This window comes from Corticium candelabrum, chromosome 9 (genome assembly GCF_963422355.1).
Source record: "Corticium candelabrum chromosome 9, ooCorCand1.1, whole genome shotgun sequence".
NCBI lineage: Eukaryota > Metazoa > Porifera > Homoscleromorpha > Homosclerophorida > Plakinidae > Corticium > Corticium candelabrum.
Window position 1 is genome coordinate 2,187,051 of NC_085093.1, and position 19,598 is coordinate 2,206,648.

Here is a 19,598-nt window from a genome sequence, read left to right on the forward strand (position 1 = left end):
CTTCTCTTGACTCAGGATTATAAATGAGTACCTGGTCATTGACTCGGGTGGACATGACTGCTGGCTTGGCAGTAACATCATGCAGCAGACGGGTACGTGAGGGCCTTGGTGTCCAATCCCAAAGCTGCGCCATAGTGCCTCTGGCCAAGCTCCAGATAGATTGTAGCGCTGGCCCTAAGCCTCCACGTAGCACATGGAGGCCTGTCTCTAGAGGCAGGGGGGCTATCTCCACAACTAACCTTAGGGTTGACATCATTCATGAATGACGTGGAGGGCTTGACAATTGTCCATTTGTCCATGTGTGTGTGTGTGTGTGTGTGTGTGTGTGTGTGTGTGTGTGTGTGTGTGTGTGTGTGTGTGTGTGTGTGTGTGTGTGTGTGTGTGTGTGTCAGCAGCAGCATTGACTTGGTGAATATATATATGTACACATACGTGTATAAGTGTGACATATTTAGGAATGAAAAACCTTATGCACTGGCTGTCATGGTCAGCATAGATGAAGGTGGAACTCCTACTGTTTGTCACCATTCTCAAAATGCTTATGACTGTGGACTCCTAAACAAATCATGGTTTGAACTCACCAACAAATACACTCTGACATACATATACTGTATTTCTAAACTTTCCCTTTGTATTTTGAATGCAGTGTTTCTGCTTCGACGTTTGATATGAAATCTAGTAATTGGAGAGCACAGAGTTGCTCAAGAGGTTGTTGGATTGTGTGTGTCCAGGTATTTTTGCTGTACCTTCAACCTCGATTGTCTACTGTTGGGTTAATTAACTACAATTGCATTTAGATGCCACACAAATTAGAGAAAGAGAATCTGCAGGGCATCTTTGAAGCTACGCAGCACTTTATAGTCAAGGCAGGCAGCAATTCTTACGAGTTTTCAAGTACACCACAGAACACGAGTTCTTCGTCAGAAACTTTGACTCTCATTTTGCCACTGCTGCGAGTTTCTGACTGCTTGGTGCAGCATGAAGAAGTACTCTGTGCTATGGTAGGAGTACACTACTACTACATCATATTTATAGGATGAAATATATTAACACTTATATTTGTGTGACATATATCAGCTAAGTGCTATAGGAGATGCCACTAAACAGATTGTGTCTCATACAAAGACTATAAGAATTGTAATAGCCCTGGGAGTGCCAACAACTGGCAGAAACAGGATTGCAGTATGTTGTGTTTGATGGTATATGAAGGGCGTAGGTACTGTTGTTGACATAAATGTACGTTGTGTTTCAGTTGTTTGCTGAAATTGATGCTGGCAGAATTCACGTAGGGAGAGTTTTGGTAATCCCTATAACCAGATATTTTTCAGTAATTGTCTTCTCTCTTTGTTTGTTGATCCATGCTAGGATCTAGATCTATTTGCCTTTTAGTCTTTCTTGTGTTGCATGTCTTCTGTCTTGCCTTGTCTGCATGTGTTTCTGGGTGTTCGAGTGTTGTTTTGTCTATATATCTGTCATTGAAGAGTAGCCGTGTGTTGCTGTTATAATGAAGCCACAATGTTTGTAGAATCGATCTCTTCATGGTCAAATGGAATTCACGTGCATTTCCCCAGCTTGTTCATATTCTCAACAAAGCTGTGATGAACGGCGCTGGCTTTGCCGGAAACTGTACACAGACATCAAAGGATCTTTCAGAGACCTCAGGTATATATACACAACATACTGATTGCTATTTCAAAAACTGAAACAATAGAATTCAAATTCATTGACATATATCGATGACTTGCTGCAGGAAACAAATGGGTTATCCTGACGATTGTAAAGAAACGAGATCATTGCTTGAAGCCAATATCACTGACGGATCCAGTTTTATCTTCAATCCTTTCATAAAAGCTGATTGACTTTTTACAGTGGACAGTTTAATAAGCATTTTGAACAAGTAACGATTTGTTCTAGCTACAGCATTTTTGCATTTGTCAGTATGTACTGTGTACCATCTGGTCAATATGTGCACTCATTGTTGTGTCAACTGATTCAACTTTCAATAGCAAAAAAATTCAAGTTAACTAAGGGTATCTCTGAGTTGAATACGTGGTTCCTAAGGAAAAATACCTGCTGATGTATCCTATACCCACTGCATGCATCGAAGACAACTCTACTAGAACCTACTCAACGTATTCTTGCTAAACGGCAGCACAACAAACAAGAGCTGTAGAGACTGCTTTCTGCACGTGATGGAAGAAGATAAGAAAGCACTCGTGCTTTCTTCTCTCCTCCCATCACGGAGTGCTTCTTCTCTCCTCCCATCACGTGCAGAAAGCAGTCTGGAGTACCGAGGCTCAGCAAACCGGTCACTGCCAGTTGAAGGTTTTTTTTAGTGCAACCTCGACCTTTGCAATGGGAATATCTAATAACGAATGTGATGATAGAAAGTTTGCAAGTCTGCAAGTTTCGACCTCCGCCCTAGACTCCGCCCTAGACTCCGCCCCATGTGCATACACCAGAGGACTTACTGCGCATCATTATCTTGTTGCAAATTATGCATTGAAACGCCCGGTGTAATTTGATCGTCTGTACGGACGTCATGATCTTGCCTACTCACTCCAAGACACACAATGAACCGGCAAGCGATTTCCAAAAATTTTAGGCTCTCAGAGACAGTTACCTATCATTTTCACTGATTCATGTCCAAATTTGAGACTCTCCCAGGTTTCCCCCGTCCTTTAATCAACTTGATTCGGCACCATTCGAGGCGTCATATTTCTATACCGGTTCTTTTCGGACACTTAGAAGACGGAAGTGAATTCAATCTAATGAACCTGTGGGCCATAAATGATGTGTGTGGTTCGATCTACGTTAGTCGACCTCCATCCTGACGTCAGACCGAGTCGTTTCGCACAGCCGCCTTGCCTTCATTCTTTCCCAGACGGCGGAACGAGCACCAGTGGTTCACTTGTCGTGCAGTCTGCGTCGATCAGCGGATACGTCTAGCGGGTCGAAGTCGCGATGACATCCTGTCTCACTTGCGGAAACCTACAGTAAGCAGAAACGGCGCGGAAAGGGAAAGGGCAACGCCTATAACGGATTCTACACACGTCCTACGCATCCACTGCGGTTAGCTAATTAGGCAACATCACGTGACCATTGTCATTCGAATGTGGCAAGTAAGTTGAAGGCTACACGAGTTCGAACTACGCAGTGTTGGACGTCGTCAATGCGACACGTAGAGTACAACCTCGAAGCAACGTTGCAGGTGTATTGTAAATTTTTGGGCGATGACGTAAACGACGTATTCTGCTGACGGGATTTCCCCAGGGGTGTGGTATCAATAGTACAATTGTCGACAACTATTTACAGTACGCCGCTTAGTATTTAAACAATCGAAGCTCGAAAAATTGCATTTAAAACCGATTTGTCATGGAGTTGATTGCAACTGTTCACAGGATTGTGCTCTTGATGCAGCTGGCCATGTTTGCAACTGTTTCAGGTGGTGAAGGTGAAGGACGAGGTACCAGGCCTTTGTTCTGTTCTGTAGAAATTAAGCTGAATGGCAGTCTAGATGCATGCGGACGGTTGAGTTGAAACTTTCATTCTTTGCTTACAGCCACCAATTGCGACTTGTTGAGTTCTCCAGAGTTTGGTAATGTGGATTATTACGTGGATGAAGGAGGAGAGCAGAAGGCCACGTTCACTTGCACGGATGGCTACACGATTATTGGTGCGTCACACCTCGTCTGTTTGGGTGACCGGTGGAGCAGCAATGCACCCATATGCTACTTGGGTATGATCAACGTCGAGTTAATTGTCTGTCTTGAAATACCCAACTTTGATTTGTGGGTCTGTAGGTGTCTTCGATGATTCGAAGGATGCTTCTTTGTGTCATTTGGACTCATCGGTTGGTTGTAAGTATGTCAACGATGCTAGAAATCCTGTCATGTGGACGGCCAAGAAGGATGTCGAGGAAGATGGCTCGATAAGGTCGGCTGCTGAGAGACTGCCAGTTGCTCTCCTACGATGCGAACCACAATTTTGTCCAAAAGAAACATCCACAAGGAGACGTCGAAGAGCTCCACAAGACAAAACTGTGCCGGATCATCAAAAGCACAGAATACAGAGACATGAAATTACCCATGTTGACAGGGTCAAATCAACTCACTTAGTACTCAACATACCAAGACTCACTCGACGATCTGCCCCAGTTTTTACTGCCCTGAGAAGTTTTGTTGAACTGGGAAAGTTTATCAAGACAACAATGAATAACTTTTTGAAGTTCTCCGTGACCGGTGCTCAAGGTGCACTCTATCAGGAATTGTACATAGTAGCTCACTGTCTTCCAGACCCTCCTGGGCACCTAGACCACTTCAGCTCCAATGGATATGACACAATCAAAATGGTATTATCTGGAGCCAGTCAGACGAAATGTCTGCAGCTGAAAGACAGAGTTAGACGTTGCAATGAGTTCTCGATTCGGTTTTCTGTCTACATCCAGCACCATATCTCGCAGAAAATTCAGGTCACCCTTACACCCCACAGCACCTACCCTTCACTGACGACAGCATTGTGTACAGGTAAGAATTAAGGCTCTAGAGGTGATATTGGTGATTCTGAAAGAAACCTGTTTTCGCTGTAGGTAGAGATCTTATCAATCCCTGATTGTCTGCACAGTCTGTGTAGAATGTGGTGAAACTTCTTACACAAATAGCACAACAAATTGATGTTAGTTGGCAATAGTTGACATTTCAACTTTGAACTTACTTGTACCTAAGAGAGTAATGGTCATGGTCATGTGAGCTGAAAAATTGTATATGCATCTAATATATTTATAAGTTTAATACCTAATGTGTGCACTTTTAAACAAATTGTGGCAATCAATAATCATTTACCACATGTAGCTGCCTTACCAGCACAGCTGTTTCCTCCAAGTCCAATTAGTACATGTAATGCATTACTGTATAAACATGTATGCACATGCTCTACTACCTAAACTTCAAGAATAGGCGTAAGAAATCGGTCATGCCCAGCAAGTGCCCTATGCAAAAATCTTACAGGGGATGTTCCGGCACCCCTGTGGCTCCTAGGACACTGCAAAGCAGTAGTGCAATCTTTACTTTACTGTATATATTCATTATCTAATTATAAGTGTGACACGTCCAGCCCATCCCCTTTTCTATTTTTGGTAAGCAAAAAATATAGAAAAGGGGAGGGGATGGCTACGTTATTGAGTACGTATTTGTGTTTGATTCAACAAAAGTCAAGCTTTAAAACTTTGTCAAGCTGATAATAACCTCTAATAATGTTAATAATTCATTAAGGTTCCTTTTTGTCAAGAACGGCAATATTTAGCCTGAAGCCACAACTTGCCCCATCACTGTGAAAAGTAACGCACTAAAATTAATAGTCTTGCGTTGTCTCACGTAGTCTCTATCTATTCGCGCCAAAGTGATACTTCCGTTATCCTTCCGTCATCTAGTACGCCAGAAGTAGGTGGGCTAGGCCAACGTTCTCTCTCTTGGTTAGACAAGAGTAGAGAAACAAAGCTGTTGTAACGACTTAACAAAACGACGAACTGAAAGGAAGAAAACATCTCCAGCATCAAATGAAAAGTTGGGCGTGTAAGGTGTCACAACACCACACCCATGACGATAAATTGTACAGTACACTAGGCGGATACGGATAACTGTCACAGCTAGATACCTATCCATACGTAAATAATTTGTGTGAAAACATGCTATGTGAAAGGGCAACATATTCATGTATTTGACCATTCTAAAGTGAGAGGACATGACGCCACACCTAGGAGATATCCTAGCTGTTGTGTTGACACGGTAGCTATATCAAGGTGTGCAGGCGAAATTCCATCAGTCCGACGCTTGAGAGCTTGCAGCCGAGTCAGCGAGTCTAGAGTAAGAAATTTCAGCTCTCACACAGTGTTGTGCATGTCGACAGACCAACGTGTGTCACTAGAATGACGTAGATCGACGTGAGACATCCTTTTCCATATTCTGCTCAAGCTTTCTTTTTGTTCTAGAGATGGCTCTTTCAAAAGGTCTGCAACTGTTGTTCGCGGTCGCATTCCTGCTCTGCTCAATGACCAACTTGCCAGTGCGTGGATGGTTCTGGAGAGCGAAACTCAAACATTTTCGTAAGCTCCCACTCTCTTGAAACTAGCCATCTGATGTGCTAATTGTGGACTGATTTCTGGCCTAGCATGTCACGTTCCTGTACCTCCTGCACCTCTCTATGGTGCTGTCCACAAGACTAGTCACACAAAAGGACTGTTTGTGTACACAATGGTGGTTGGTCTCCTTGTTGATTCTAGGCACCCATGTTGATAAATGTTTCTAGTATTGGTATGTCCTATATACAGACGTACACCTGTTTCAATGGATATAAGCTGGTTGGAAGTAGCAGGAGAACTTGTTTATATAGGTGGCTGGGCACGGACCCTGTTTGCCAGTTGGGTAAGCAAGCAGTATGTCTACCCTCTTAATTTGTTTGTGTGTTCTGCATGTGATAGAGAATGGTGACTGCCACTAGACCAGCAGCACTCAGTGTGTTGAGCATGCTACCGTATTATATTGACTGACTATTCATCAGATGTGGTAGAAAGTGCAACAGGACACATTCCACAAGTTAGCCTGATTTCTATATGTAAAGGTTTAGTTAATTAAATAAACAGTGGGGTGCAGATGCACATCACAGTAGGTGTGTGTGTGTGTGTGTGTGTGTGTGTGTGTGTGTGTGTGTGTGTGTGTGTGTGTGTGTGCGTGTGCGTGCGTGCGTGCGTGAAGAGACCTATCTATGCCCTTGGAGTGACTCTAAGTATGAAAGTATAGATAGCTTAAAAAGCCATTGTTGCCCACTTTTTTTTGTATCTACGCGATGTCTAGACTCTGAAAGAAAATACCGAAAGTAAGACAACATCTATTCATCATTTTACGATCTGTTCATGACCATTGCAGTAGCTATCATTGGAACCCCGTACTATACACATGACAAACCCTTTTCTTGTTTCTGCAGCTGTGTTTGACTCTGTCATGGGGACGTGCGATTTTAGCTACAGCAACAATTGTGTATACGTCAACAGTGCTGACAATGAGTTCTCGTGGATCCAAGAGACAATAACTACCACAGTAAACAACTTCACAACCGGACAAGACACTGCCCTTGATATACCAGGGCATAAATCTCTTAGTTTCCCAAAGAACGCTGATTTTGTAGTGGATCTAGGGACAACAAAGTCAGTAGATGTTTTCAAATCGACTTTAATCACAGTGCCACTGCAGCTTGGATCCAACGCTGGTAGCACAAAAAGACGAAGTCTGGTAGTTTCCAGTCCCATTTTAAGGCACCAAGTACATCAACTCAGCAGAAGAAGTGGTAACGCGAAGACAACCAAGACAACCATTATAGTTCTGTCTCCTACTCGAGTTGTGTCTAACCAGTTGTTTGAAGTTGGAGCGTTTATCAAGCACAGCAGCAATAACTACATCAAGTTCACATTTACAGCCAGCCAAGGTCTGGGTTATGTCCTCGTCGTTTATGCACACTGCCTCCCTGACCCACCAGGACACCTGGACCAAGTTGGGAGCATAGATCCTGTAGGACAGCACAAAACCTTCACGATTTCTGCATTGTCATCTAGTGGAAGTCACACTGTCTGTCTCAACCTGAGGGACTCTGTAAGCTGCCACAATTTTGCTATGCGATTCAGCGCCAGTATTCTCCATCTTAAAACTCAGTCAGCTCGTATGACCTTTACACCAAAAGGAGTATACTACAGCGCTGCAGAAGCAGGATGTCGAGGTATTAATTACTAAATCTGACAAAAGCTAGTGTTCATGTTAATCTATTGGTATGTTACTTTCTTTCTAGATGTAGCCAATGAGACATAGAAGTATTCAGCATCATACAGACAGACAGTATAGTGTGCTGAGTGTGATGCTACACGTCTAGAATATGAATAAGATGCATAGAGCTAGTTGTTAGTCTGTGAAGTTTCATAATTAGTCTGACACACAGAGTTTGGTAGCTAGTTTCCTTCCTTTTTTCTGGTAAAGTTTACATAATTTGTTTGTGGCAGATAAAACTGATTGTATTTTAATTAAGCACTTTTTAATAACTTCTATATACCACCAGCCTTACCCACCCACAGTTTTGTATATCTCAGTGATTTTCCTACAATACATTTGATGCGTCCTGGGACGCATTTGAGGAGGTTGGGACGCAGATTTCAGACATGGGGCGCATCCTATTAAGTGCATTCTTGTCTACTAAAACCCATTACACCAGCAGGTTTAGACTATTCCCCTTAGGGTTGAACTTTGAAATCTGCAATATTTCTGCTGCCATTTGGACCTTCCCAATGATCAAGGTATAGCAGAGCCTGGCATTTTCGTTTACTATGCTAACTAAGCCCTTCCTACAAAGGGAACAGAGGATTCAGATTCAAGGGGTGGAGCTATGATCATTATCCAATTATCTTGTAAGACGTACAGAAAGCAACTGCAACCATTTAGGTTAAATGATGTAACATGTACAAGCTCTAATGAGCACACCTGGTGTGATCTCCATCTCATAACTCATGATCACTTCCTTAAGGGGTAGACTGCAGGTTACTAGCAGGCGTGTTCTGTTTAGATACTGCTAAACTGACTTTGCGTCTAGCGCTTTGCTCCAGTAACTGTTGACAGATGTACTTGTCATACCAGTAACAAATGCTGGCTGTGAAAGAGGATTCTCTTGTCAACAATCCTATTATGACAAAACTATGGAACCGTTTGTCTGAAGAGAAAATTGACTGCTTGATGATGCGCATTTTACTGGAAGGTTACTTGGACAGCACCCTGGACGCAAAGTATTATAGGCACTCACTGCCACATAACATGATAAACATAATTACAAACTGTTAGTATAGACTATAGTACAAAGTATTTGCCTATAATACTTGGACAACATCTAGGCGTAATTTGTATGACTATATTATAACATGATGAGCATAGTCACAAAGTGTTATTATTAGTATAGACCTTCGTTTGAATTTTGGTTTAATAATGAAACCTGTCTACAAGTTTGATTGATATACATACATTACAATTACATTCACCTTAGAAAACATTTACTACTGTACCACACTACCTACTTAGGCCACGCCTCTTTAGGGGCGGGGTCAAATATGCGCAAGATGAGGACGCATGTTTGAAGGGGGTTAGGAAAATCACTGATATCTGTAATATCAGGGTAAGTTGCTTTCCTCTACTTTGCTAGGTCTGCCTGCAGTTTACGTTGAGCACATCTTGCAGGTTTGTTGAGTTTCATCAAATGCGTTACCTCACCTCACACTCACTTCAAAGTTTCAGTCTTGATAAAGGCTCTTCATTCAATGGCATAAAAAGAAAACAGATTGGATGAAGCTTCTTTAGACAGCATAATTAAAACCATTTCATAATTCCATGGTTTGCATAGGGCATGCACAGAAATGTGGACAAGAACAAGTCTAGACTTTCGTAATTAATTAATGGAGCCTGCTGTTTTACACTAGACTTGTATGAGTCCATGTTTACTTCAACTACCTACACATTCCACTTTTTTGTGGTCTCAGGCGTTCCTCGATTTAGAACCAAGTGAGGCTTAGCTTCCCTAGATATACTATTAGGTGTGGACAAACACTAGGATAATTAATTAGCATGCAAGTATTATTATACGTTTTGGTTTACCTGCTCTGATTGCCACATATGCATTCTAAATATGCTTTTAGCATACCTAGTAACCCTAACTAAAATCAATTCTAAGACCGAGAGATGCTGACCTCATGTGATGTCTTGATCACATGTCGATGCATACTGCCATACACGTATACGTCATGACTTCTCTTCGACGACTAAACACGATGCCATTGACACTGAAATACGATGCCATTGACACTGAAATACGATGCCATTGACACCATTGACACTGAAACACGATGCCATCACAATCAACATCAACAGACTGTCAGTGGAAAATAATTAACCAACCCTCATGATCAGACTTACACTCAAATAAGACAGCAAAAGAAATGAGTAACGCCAGTGAGCGCTAAATTAAATTTTCGCTTTCTTGCTTGAATTGTCTGTAGTCTCACGTTCTACCTTCTTCCCCATAGCTCTGGCGCCACGCAGAGCCGTCATCGGCGCGTGTCTTGATGAAGTGCCCGGATGATGTCCGTTTCTGACATTTCACTCTGCATCCAAATACAGCCTGTTTTGACTTAACGAAAACTGTAACCGGAAAATTGAAAAATACCACGTGCACGCATCCGATTAATTAAAATCAGTCCAAAGCCCGGATACTATTACAATTCGCTGCAGCAAAGGATTTCGTCCCGTCGTGCAGTGCTTCGGAACGCAAACAAACACATCTGATATACCACGAAAAAACTGTAGCTGGATATCGCTAGGATTGCATTTCAAGTTGCATGCAAACGGACAGAACGTCTAGCTACGGTCATGTTGTTTCCTTCTCTTTGTGGCCTTGTTCTTTCATTATACTGTAATCGGTGTGTGTGTGTGTGTGTGTGTGTGTGTGTGTGTGTGTGTGTGTGTGTGTGTGTGTGTGTGTGTGTGTGCTGCTTTAAGAAGCAGAATGTTGGATCCTTCTCAGAAAGCAAGATAAGAAGCTGAAGACTTTTCACCAACGATGCATTAGAAGTATCTTTAGCATTTCAACAGGCAACAGTGATCTGAGCACTTCACAACGGCAGAAGCGAGGACTGGAGGAGGTGGGGAGATGAGGAAACTGCATGCATCTGAGAAAGTAAAGAAAAAGATTGGAATGGTTAGGACTCCTAGCAAGGATGTCAGACCATAGAATACAACCCTAGTTGGATGGTTGCGTCGACCCGTCCCAGATGTGGTCCAAAGAAGAGATGAAGAGATGATGAGAAAAGACGTAAAGACATTGAAGTATCAGAAAAGGAATGGTATGATGAGGCTGTGAGGTCGAGAACAGGATGGAGTACAGTGTGTGGTGATGGTTTGGAACGTTGGAGAGAGAGCATGGGTACATGCTCCGACGGCATGCAGTCAGGGATGTGATGTGTAAGGTGGTGTGCTACAGGACCTTTAGAAGATAGAGTAATCATAGAAGGCGAGACACAAGTGTATGGAAGAAAGAAAGAAACCTATAAGGAACAACGTGCAGGGTGCAATTCAATGTTCAAACTGTTTCAAATGGTTCCGGAGTAAAGGAGGATTGTCGGTTCACAGATGCTTAGATTTCTAGCAACTTGCAATGTTCCACCATCAGACTTAATTAATTGTTGCCTCTTGTAGGCAAGCGTGACCGTATTACGGTAGCTGTGTAACAGGACAGGACAAAACAGAACAGGTGTGTGTGTGTGTGTGTGTGTGTGTGTGTGTGTGTGTGTGTGTGTGTGTGTGTGTGTGTGTGTGTGTGTGTGTGTGTGTGTGTGTGTGTGTGTGCGCGCGCGCGCGAGCGCACTATACCATACGCGGTACTATATTCTACGCTTGCGTACTCTCTAGCTACTCTACTCCGCAGAAAGAATTTACGTGTGGCTTCTATACACACAAATCAACTTACACAAACAAACAAACAAACTGCTCAAAGGTTCAAAAACACACGCCTAGAGACATACACACAACCACCCCTGTATATACCACTAGTTATCTTAATTAATTAACCCAAGCTCTAGAACGATGAATTTATTTCATTAACTGGCCTAGACCGGTTACACAAACCAAACGTTTCCTCCAAGTAGCGGGGAGAGATCCATAGGAATGCGTGCACTGCAAAGAGAGCGCGCATTAGATCAGAGGTCAGCATATACACACATTCTGCACACATGGTTTCGTTACCAAGTAGACAAGCCATACCAAGGGTTCGACACGCCCAGGGAGTCGCTACAAATATCTATACGCACACAGCATTGTCCCACTAGAGTAGTCGGTCACTAACCGCTCTAGATCACACACACTGTGCAAGATCGGTGTTGACAGCAACCACCTACCTATCTAGATACCTAAAGGATCGATCGAGAGTCGTATGTATACTGTGTGGAGCATGGGTATCATTGTTCATATGCTGACCCTACTGCTAATCATCTCTTCTGAGTATGGAACGAGCTTGCAAGCAAGTCCCATCTCTTACCGTGAGTTTCCTAGCTATAAAATTATCTGTACATAGTTGATGGAAATAGGCATGAAATATGCATGAACCAGTGCAACCAAAAGAACTAAAATTAATAATTACCATTCACTTGTTGTTTTCCCTTCAGCTTGCTATGAGCCGTTGCCGCCTGCTCCCACCTACGGGAGCGTCAATAGGAGTTCGCACACAAGTGGACAGTTTGTGTACGAGGACGCGGTGAGTGCATGTGTCGGTCGATTAGCTAGATAGGCGAATTCGACGTGATCTCTAATCGAGTTGTACTTTGCGTGTGCAGGTTTACACTTGTTGGCCTGGATACAAACTGATCGGCGAGTCGGAACGAACTTGTGTAGAAGTGTGGAGCAATGATGATCCAGTGTGTCAACTCGGTAGGTGTGGCTTGTTGGTCGCCAACCTCTGTGTATCTATCTATACCTGGTACAGTACTACTTTAGCAAGCCTTGTAACTTGAGATGCAGCATGGGCTATTTCCTGCTCTACAATCTAGGCGTTCCTTACTAAAACGTTTCGGAAATCTGGTCGCAAGCTAGCAATTCTGGTCTCGAGATACTAGTCTCGCTAGCCACGCCCATTTAGCTTCAACTAGATAATGCGAAAGTGACGTCATCCGCGTATCTAACGACGTCAAGAAAAACTGGCATCTATTTTTGGCAAATTGTAAAAGGAGAATTGAATGCGTTTAAAGTTACCACAACGACGTTAGAAACTAATACCCCATTCACACGAGCACAGCTCCAAACTGAGCTGAGCCGAGCCAAGCCAGCCTGGGCTAATGAAGCAAGCCAGCCCTTGTTCACACGACGTTCTGACAAAGCGAGCCAGCCGAGTTTTAGTGGGCGTGTCTCTTGGTGCGCACGCTAGATACAGACGTCGTCTTGGAACAAGCTGTCCGCGCTTACTTCTCGCTGGCACTAGAACAGTCTGCGGAAATCTCGATGGAGAAGTAGCGAGCATAGACGTCGATGTCGTCTTCGTTTTGACAGGCACTACACAACCGAACCGAACCGAACCGAAGCAAACCGTGCTGGCATGGCAACTTGAGGTGGGCCAACTCAGCACGGTTCGGTTCGGCCGGCATTCACACGACGAAGTGAAACCGAGCCAAACCGCGCCGTACTGTGCTGGCACAGTTACAAATGCTCGTGTGAATGGGGTATAAAACATTTTAGTTTTGATCTGAATGGAGCAAGGGCATCATGCATGCATTTGTGTACTGTACTGTACTATGGGCTCTAGGCGCTAGTCTCACCTAGTGCAGAGCCTTATTGTCTCGCGTATAAATAATACCAACAGTATAAAAGCCAGTCTAACGCAAGTCGGGGGTGTTGTGTGTGTGTGTGTGTGTGTGTGTGTGTGTGTGTGTGTGTGTGTGTGTGTGTGTGTGTGTGTGTGTGTGTGTGTACGAAACTTCCTTCATAGTTTCGTAAACCCTTTGACGTCGTAATAAATTACGTTTTCTATATCTGCTCACTTTCGTGTCGTCTCTGCAGCCGTCTACGACTCCGTTCAAGATAGCTGCGATTTCAGCTACGGAAGCAACTGCGTGTACGTCAACAGCGCCGCTAATAAATACGAATGGACCAAAGAGACAACCACGACCTACCTAACAAACTATGTATCGTCCGGTGTCTCGTGTGTCACGATCTCTCAACTCGCTTACTCTTCTCTCAAAGCGAATACACTCACTAATAATCAGGGATCACAAATCGAGAAAGAAGCGTTGCCCAAAATCTCTCTCGGATCTGGAACTTCAAGAAAACGCAGAGGTGTCCCTCAAGTCGAACATTATACAGGGACCACAGACAGGCAACCGAGTCTTGACCGTGTTCGTCGTTCATGCTTCACAACGGGTACCGGAGGAAACGTTGAAATAACGCAGCTCAAGTCGACGAGCGCCGTCCTCATAGCAAACACGGTTGTATCTAATGAAGTGTTCGAGGTTGGAAAGTTTGTGAAGCATGTCAGTAACAGCTACATCAAGTTTACGTTCACCGCCAGCGAAGGCTTGGGTTACTATTTCTATTGTTATGCGCACTGCTTGCCTGATCCGCCGGGCACTCTCGATCAGGTGGGAAGCGTCGAAGAGAGTAGAAGTCACGAGACGTTCCGGTTGTTTTCGATTAGGAGCAGTGGGAGTCACACGGTGTGTCTCAATCTGAAAGATTCCGTCGAATGTGAAGAATTTGCGATGAGATTCAGTGCGACTATCCTCCATCTTGCCTCCCAATCGGCTCGCTTGTCCTTTACACCCAAAGGAGTATACTCGAGTTTGGCTGACGCGGGATGTACAAGTCAGTGTCTATATTTAATTACATTAATTTATACATGCTGTTATGTTTGTTTGTTTGTGACAGGTCCAGCAGCAAATGAGAAGTAACTATATCTATACAGAGTATCTATTCATTCTGCGTGCTAGTTGGCTATAAAAAAATTCGTGTTAGTTTGTTTGTGATGAGAAAATGTTTTAGGTGACGTACATGTCATGCAGTTTAAGTTGCATGAAAGCAGTTTGCGAGTACAGTACCAGTCAGATTAGTCAAGAGCAGAATACACGCGTACCAAATTGCAGGCGAAACCCAACTGCGAGTATGAACTAGAGAATCATCCGACAAATACATTTACAGTTTAGTCATGCACGCTCACCTATAGCGAGCGTGCATGCATTCTAAATGAGCGTGGTTACGTGTGCATGTTATCTACAATCTTTGCTGCAGTCTATAGGCTCCAAACTCCAACCGCTCTGGAATGTTTATAATTTATTTAATCATCTATGCCTTATTCCGAAAGTTTCCGAAACTTTATTGTCGACAACGAAACGCTATAGTTTTTTAATATTACAAACAGTTTACACGGTATACATACAGTGTAGAAATCAGAATGGTGTTCGTCACATAAGACTATAGACTTTGAGTTAGACCACTAGAGTCTTTGATAAATATATTGTCTATTAATTAGTCGTCTATACTCCTAGACCGAACGTATAGGCGCCAATAGTCCACTGCTGTGCATGGTAATAGTTCACTATTTTGAAAAGTGGTCTCGACCGGTTCCGCCCCCTTTAGTGCACTCTTGCCTATCTACCTAGAGAGCGCATGCGGTCCCTGCCTAGCTTGGTTATATTACCCGCGTGAATACTGAACTACGCAGTTTGATTATTACCCGAGGCCCGGATTTCCGGGTGGAGGGTATAGTAGTCGTTCGACGACCGTTCGACCCGACGACCCGTCGACCGTACATATAGTTGGTTAGCGAAGATGCAAATGAAGCTATTCCGACCAATAGACGAGAAGTGGTGTCATTACTGACCAATAGACGAACGTGATGTCATCACGAGGCTCCACCTCTGTTTGGTAGCTGCTAACTAGAATTCGGCCATCGGGCGTCCGTCCTGTACATGGTGTTTAGTCCTTTGCTTTAAGGGTTTAGCATATACATTTGTACGTGTATGTTTCCCCAACAACAACCAGGGCGAGGTGTGTAGCTGTACCTGACTTGTAACATTTTGCTTGTTCCACAGTGTTTCTGCATAGCGGTTCTGCAGTCTGCCAGCTTGAATTTTGGGTGTGCGTGGCTGAGCGGTCATGGTGTTGTTGCAAAGATCACTAGTGTCGTCTTCAACAGAAATTTGGCGTTTGACGGGAATTTGCGAAGGAGAACGTGCATTGTCCATGACAGCGTCTGTTTGTCGGACAAAGCGGCTCGGCGTACCTGTAAGTACGCTAGTGCGTCTCTATTCATTTCTGTTTTACGGTATCCAAAGTCAGAGCGAACAGACGCCTAGCTAATCTACATGTGCACGTGCATGTTTTCCCGCATTGATGTTTTGTTTTGGCTCTGGGGTCACCTCATTACAACAGTAGGCGACGTCTAGCTAGAGAAGCCGCACATGCAACAAGACGCCTAGAGAAGCTGCACAAAGAACGAGACTTTTACATTCTTGTGAGCTGGAAAATCGGTGGTGAGCTGCTTGTTTAGTCTCCATTTTTAACCTAGGTTTCCCACCAACAAACAGAACAATGATTACGCCCGTTACTTCATCACGTAAGGCGAAGATTGCCAGCAGGCCTAGCGTCGAGGTTCTCCGACTTGTAACATTTGGCTTGTTCCATCATTTGGAAACAACTACATTGTAACATGCATTTAGAAACAACGTCTAGCTAATCTAGCTGCATTTGTAACGTTTCCACATCTAATTTTGTTTTGGCTCTGGTACGTATGCCACGCCTAAAACCGGCCATAGTTACGACCTCAAAAGCTGCACAAACAATCACCTGCACAAAGAACCGACGAGCGAAGGTTGTAAAAAATAGAAGCGAGGCCCTACGGGACGTTGGCTGACGGACTGCGTAGCTACCCGTTGTACACGGTAGCAACCAGTCACGTGACTTACCTCAAGCTCGACCTGTGATCATTTCAATAATGCTTCTTATTTATTACCCACATCATACCTTTCTGTCATACGATTTTGTCATAGCGCGACTAATTTACCTTCAAGGTGCATACCGGCCGAGGGTTTGCAATTCAAGTGCTTCTTCACTAGATAAGCTAACATGACTTATAAGATTTGATAAACATGTACTACATTGTGCCACGCTCTTGCAAACACTGCTAACAGAATTAGAGATACGGAAGCCGAAAAGTGTCCTGCTGTACTTCACTGTGCATGACCTTTCTCGGTTAAAGGTCTGCTGTGCTTGCCTACTATGCAGCCTATAATAGAAACGAACGCTGTCTGCCGTGCTCTGCATAAGTGAATCTGATGCGCGAATGGTTCAATTATAGCCCATTCGCGAATCGTTGCACAGAGCTGCATGTGTAGCCTCGCGACCAAGCCTTCCTCCGTGCTCACTGTGCGACCTCACGTGCTGTTCGCGAGCAGTTCCGGCTCAAGCACCTCCTCTCACGTGCAAGCAGGCGAACAGCACGTGAGGTCGCACAGTGAGCACGGAGGAAGGCTTGGCTACTGCATGTGTACAAAAGCACAGCAGACAACTATTATTAGTAACAGAGTGCATGCATAGGCAAGCACAGCAGAACCTAGTCATGCACAGTGTAGCTCATGCATGCATCATGCACCTTTTCGGCTTACGTAATTTTAGAAAAGAACTATCTATCTATCTATCTATCTATCTATCTATCTATCTATCTATCTATCTATCTATCTATCTATCTATCTATCTATCTATCTATCTATCTATATATCTATATATATATATATATATATATATATTTTTTTTTTTTTTTTAATTTTTTTTTTTTATAACCGCCCAATGGACGGAACACTACTGAAAAACACCACAACAAACACTTGCTACAGACAAAACATCTAGATGTTCAGTTATCATGCGAGAGTTGTATTTATATATATATATATATACAGAGAGACTTCCAACCATCATGCACTCACCTGTTTAGTCCTCGTCGAGATGCACGTTTGGCTTCCATATCTCCCTCCTAGTCACTAATAAGTATAAGCAAACAAACAAAGCCGACGACTCAACAACATACCCATATACTACAAAAGGGTCGTCAAATCAATGAGGCAAGCTCTCTCTAGAACTTATAAAACACAAGTATTCTATACAACGAGATAATGTGCAGCCCAACGAGAAGAAAGACTTGAAACTTAACCATGCACGTCTAGAATCTCCCAAACTAGCCCAGAAAGCCATACTAATTAGGGTGTAACCAAATCGACACGCCCATTAATCCAGCACATTGCGTTACTAAAATAGTCAGTCGCAAGGGGTCTCATCTACTCTGTTGTCTTAGCTGTGATCACTCCGTAACAAGTGCTGTTACCTTACATCGCCTTTGTGTGTGCAAGCAGAATGGGCATCGATACTAGTACTACTATCTGGCTGGCGTGTATTGGGCTAATCATCTCTCCTGCATACGGATGGTTCTGGCGACCGAAACCAATCTCATTCCGTGAGTCTCTCTACTATAGAGATACTGAAGGCATGCAGTAAAGCCAGGAGGACTAGAGAATCTAATTATTGCTCTCTTGTCCGTCGATATAGCGTGTCATCAGCCATTGCCTTCTGCTCCCGTCTACGGCAGTGTGAGTCGAAGTTCCCACAGCAGTGGAATGTTTGTATATCAAGTCGTCGTGAGTTGTGTTTGTTCCGAGTCGACGGCGTTGATGCGATTTCATGCGTTTGTATTTGTAGACGTACAGTTGTTTTCCCGGATACAAACTGATCGGAGTGTCGAGACGGACTTGTGCGATTGTGTGGAACCACGAGAATCCCGTTTGTCAACTGGGTAGGTGTGGCTCAATTGTTCCAAAAGGGCGTGGGTGGGGGTACCCTGTGATGACCGTTGACCACGCGTTCGTGTAAGGGTTTCTATTCCATTGAAATTGACCTCTAGACGGTCTTATCGAGAGTGCATGATTGCTGTGAGCATTGCAAAGCCATGCCTAGGCCACTGCTGATTTGTTCCTATGGTAACTGTGTAGTATGATGGGACGTACAGAGAATATGTTCTGCAGCACACACACGCGCGCGCGCACGCACACACACACACACACACACACACACACACACGCACACACACACGCACGCACGCACGCACACACACACACACACACACACACACACACACACACATTGTTGCATTGAGCTCTGCACATGTGATGTGTACCAACCACTTACAGAACTGTGTCCACAATAAATTGCTTATGAAATGATCCCAGTTAATATACTAATTATTGATCTGTTGTTACATATAATTGTTAGAAGCTCCTCGGACACCATCATATTCCGGACGTGAGTTCTCAGTTATCCGTTTTTGAACGCAGTCCCTAGATGTAGGTATCCAAGTTATATATATATATATATATATATATATATATATATATATATATATATATATATATATATATATATATATATATATATATATATATATATATGATTGAAAGCTGTGCGGAGCCTTACATACAGACTTGGACAAAATTATAGGGTCACCCCGCTGTGGGTATGTAGTAACACAATAATTAGGTCACAATTTACCAACTATCAATATTGTTAAGAACTTAATAGTTACCGCGTTGATTGTTAGGTTTCTTGAGAATACTGTAGACCCTAAATTGTTTTCTTTACGTTTCGCATTGCGGAAAACGAGACCTAAAAGTGTATGACGTCATGACTGCGTAAGCGTCGTAAGTTAGACTCTCTCTGATTTTGTTTAGTGGCTTTTTAAAAAGCCGGTTTTAATAACGCGAAGGAAAATTGAAGCCCTTCACCAGTTCCTCAGTACCGAGTGTTCCCGCCTCTCGCCCTCCTGATTGCGTCCAGACGTCGCGAAACACTTTCTGCCAAGTTCCGGACACTCGCGGCTGGAATCTGCTGCCACGCCTCTTGTAGAGCATTCCAGAGCTCAGCTGCAGTTCTCGGTTCGCAACGGTTGGCAGCAGTTTTGAGTTCATGCCACAAGTTCTCGATTGGATTCGCATCAGGCGA

At 43.6% G+C, this 19,598-nt stretch overlaps 3 protein-coding genes and 1 long non-coding RNA gene across 4 annotated transcripts in view; all 4 read left to right on the forward strand.

Moving 5' to 3' along the window:
* LOC134184618 (uncharacterized) overlaps positions 1–2,024 on the forward strand; it is a 5,679-nt gene extending 3,655 nt beyond the window's left edge. Inside the window, exons 12-18 of the mRNA XM_062652354.1 lie at positions 456–569; positions 647–731; positions 798–1,001; positions 1,078–1,182; positions 1,253–1,300; positions 1,526–1,662; positions 1,751–2,024. Of these exons, the coding sequence (XP_062508338.1) occupies positions 456–569; positions 647–731; positions 798–1,001; positions 1,078–1,182; positions 1,253–1,300; positions 1,526–1,662; positions 1,751–1,859 (802 nt within the window). The 3' untranslated portion in view covers positions 1,860–2,024. The remainder of the gene's footprint in view (positions 1–455; positions 570–646; positions 732–797; positions 1,002–1,077; positions 1,183–1,252; positions 1,301–1,525; positions 1,663–1,750) is intronic.
* A 1,348-nt stretch (positions 2,025–3,372) lies between these two features.
* LOC134184082 (uncharacterized) lies at positions 3,373–4,684 on the forward strand. The gene is made up of 4 exons (XM_062651689.1): positions 3,373–3,466; positions 3,563–3,739; positions 3,804–4,526; positions 4,589–4,684. The coding sequence occupies exons 1-4, from the start codon at positions 3,376–3,378 to the stop codon at positions 4,609–4,611; spliced, it is 1,014 nt and encodes a 337-aa protein (XP_062507673.1). The 5' UTR covers positions 3,373–3,375; the 3' UTR covers positions 4,612–4,684.
* Positions 4,685–5,988: 1,304 nt separating this feature from the next.
* Positions 5,989–8,182, forward strand: LOC134184907 (uncharacterized). The gene is made up of 5 exons (XM_062652675.1): positions 5,989–6,100; positions 6,166–6,254; positions 6,326–6,419; positions 6,979–7,764; positions 7,834–8,182. The coding sequence occupies exons 1-5, from the start codon at positions 5,989–5,991 to the stop codon at positions 7,851–7,853; spliced, it is 1,101 nt and encodes a 366-aa protein (XP_062508659.1). The 3' UTR covers positions 7,854–8,182.
* Positions 8,183–17,878: 9,696 nt separating this feature from the next.
* LOC134183869 (uncharacterized) lies at positions 17,879–18,396 on the forward strand. The gene is made up of 3 exons (XR_009970607.1): positions 17,879–18,060; positions 18,153–18,241; positions 18,303–18,396. It is a non-coding gene; the product is annotated as an uncharacterized LOC134183869 (long non-coding RNA).
* Positions 18,397–19,598: the final 1,202 nt, after the last annotated feature.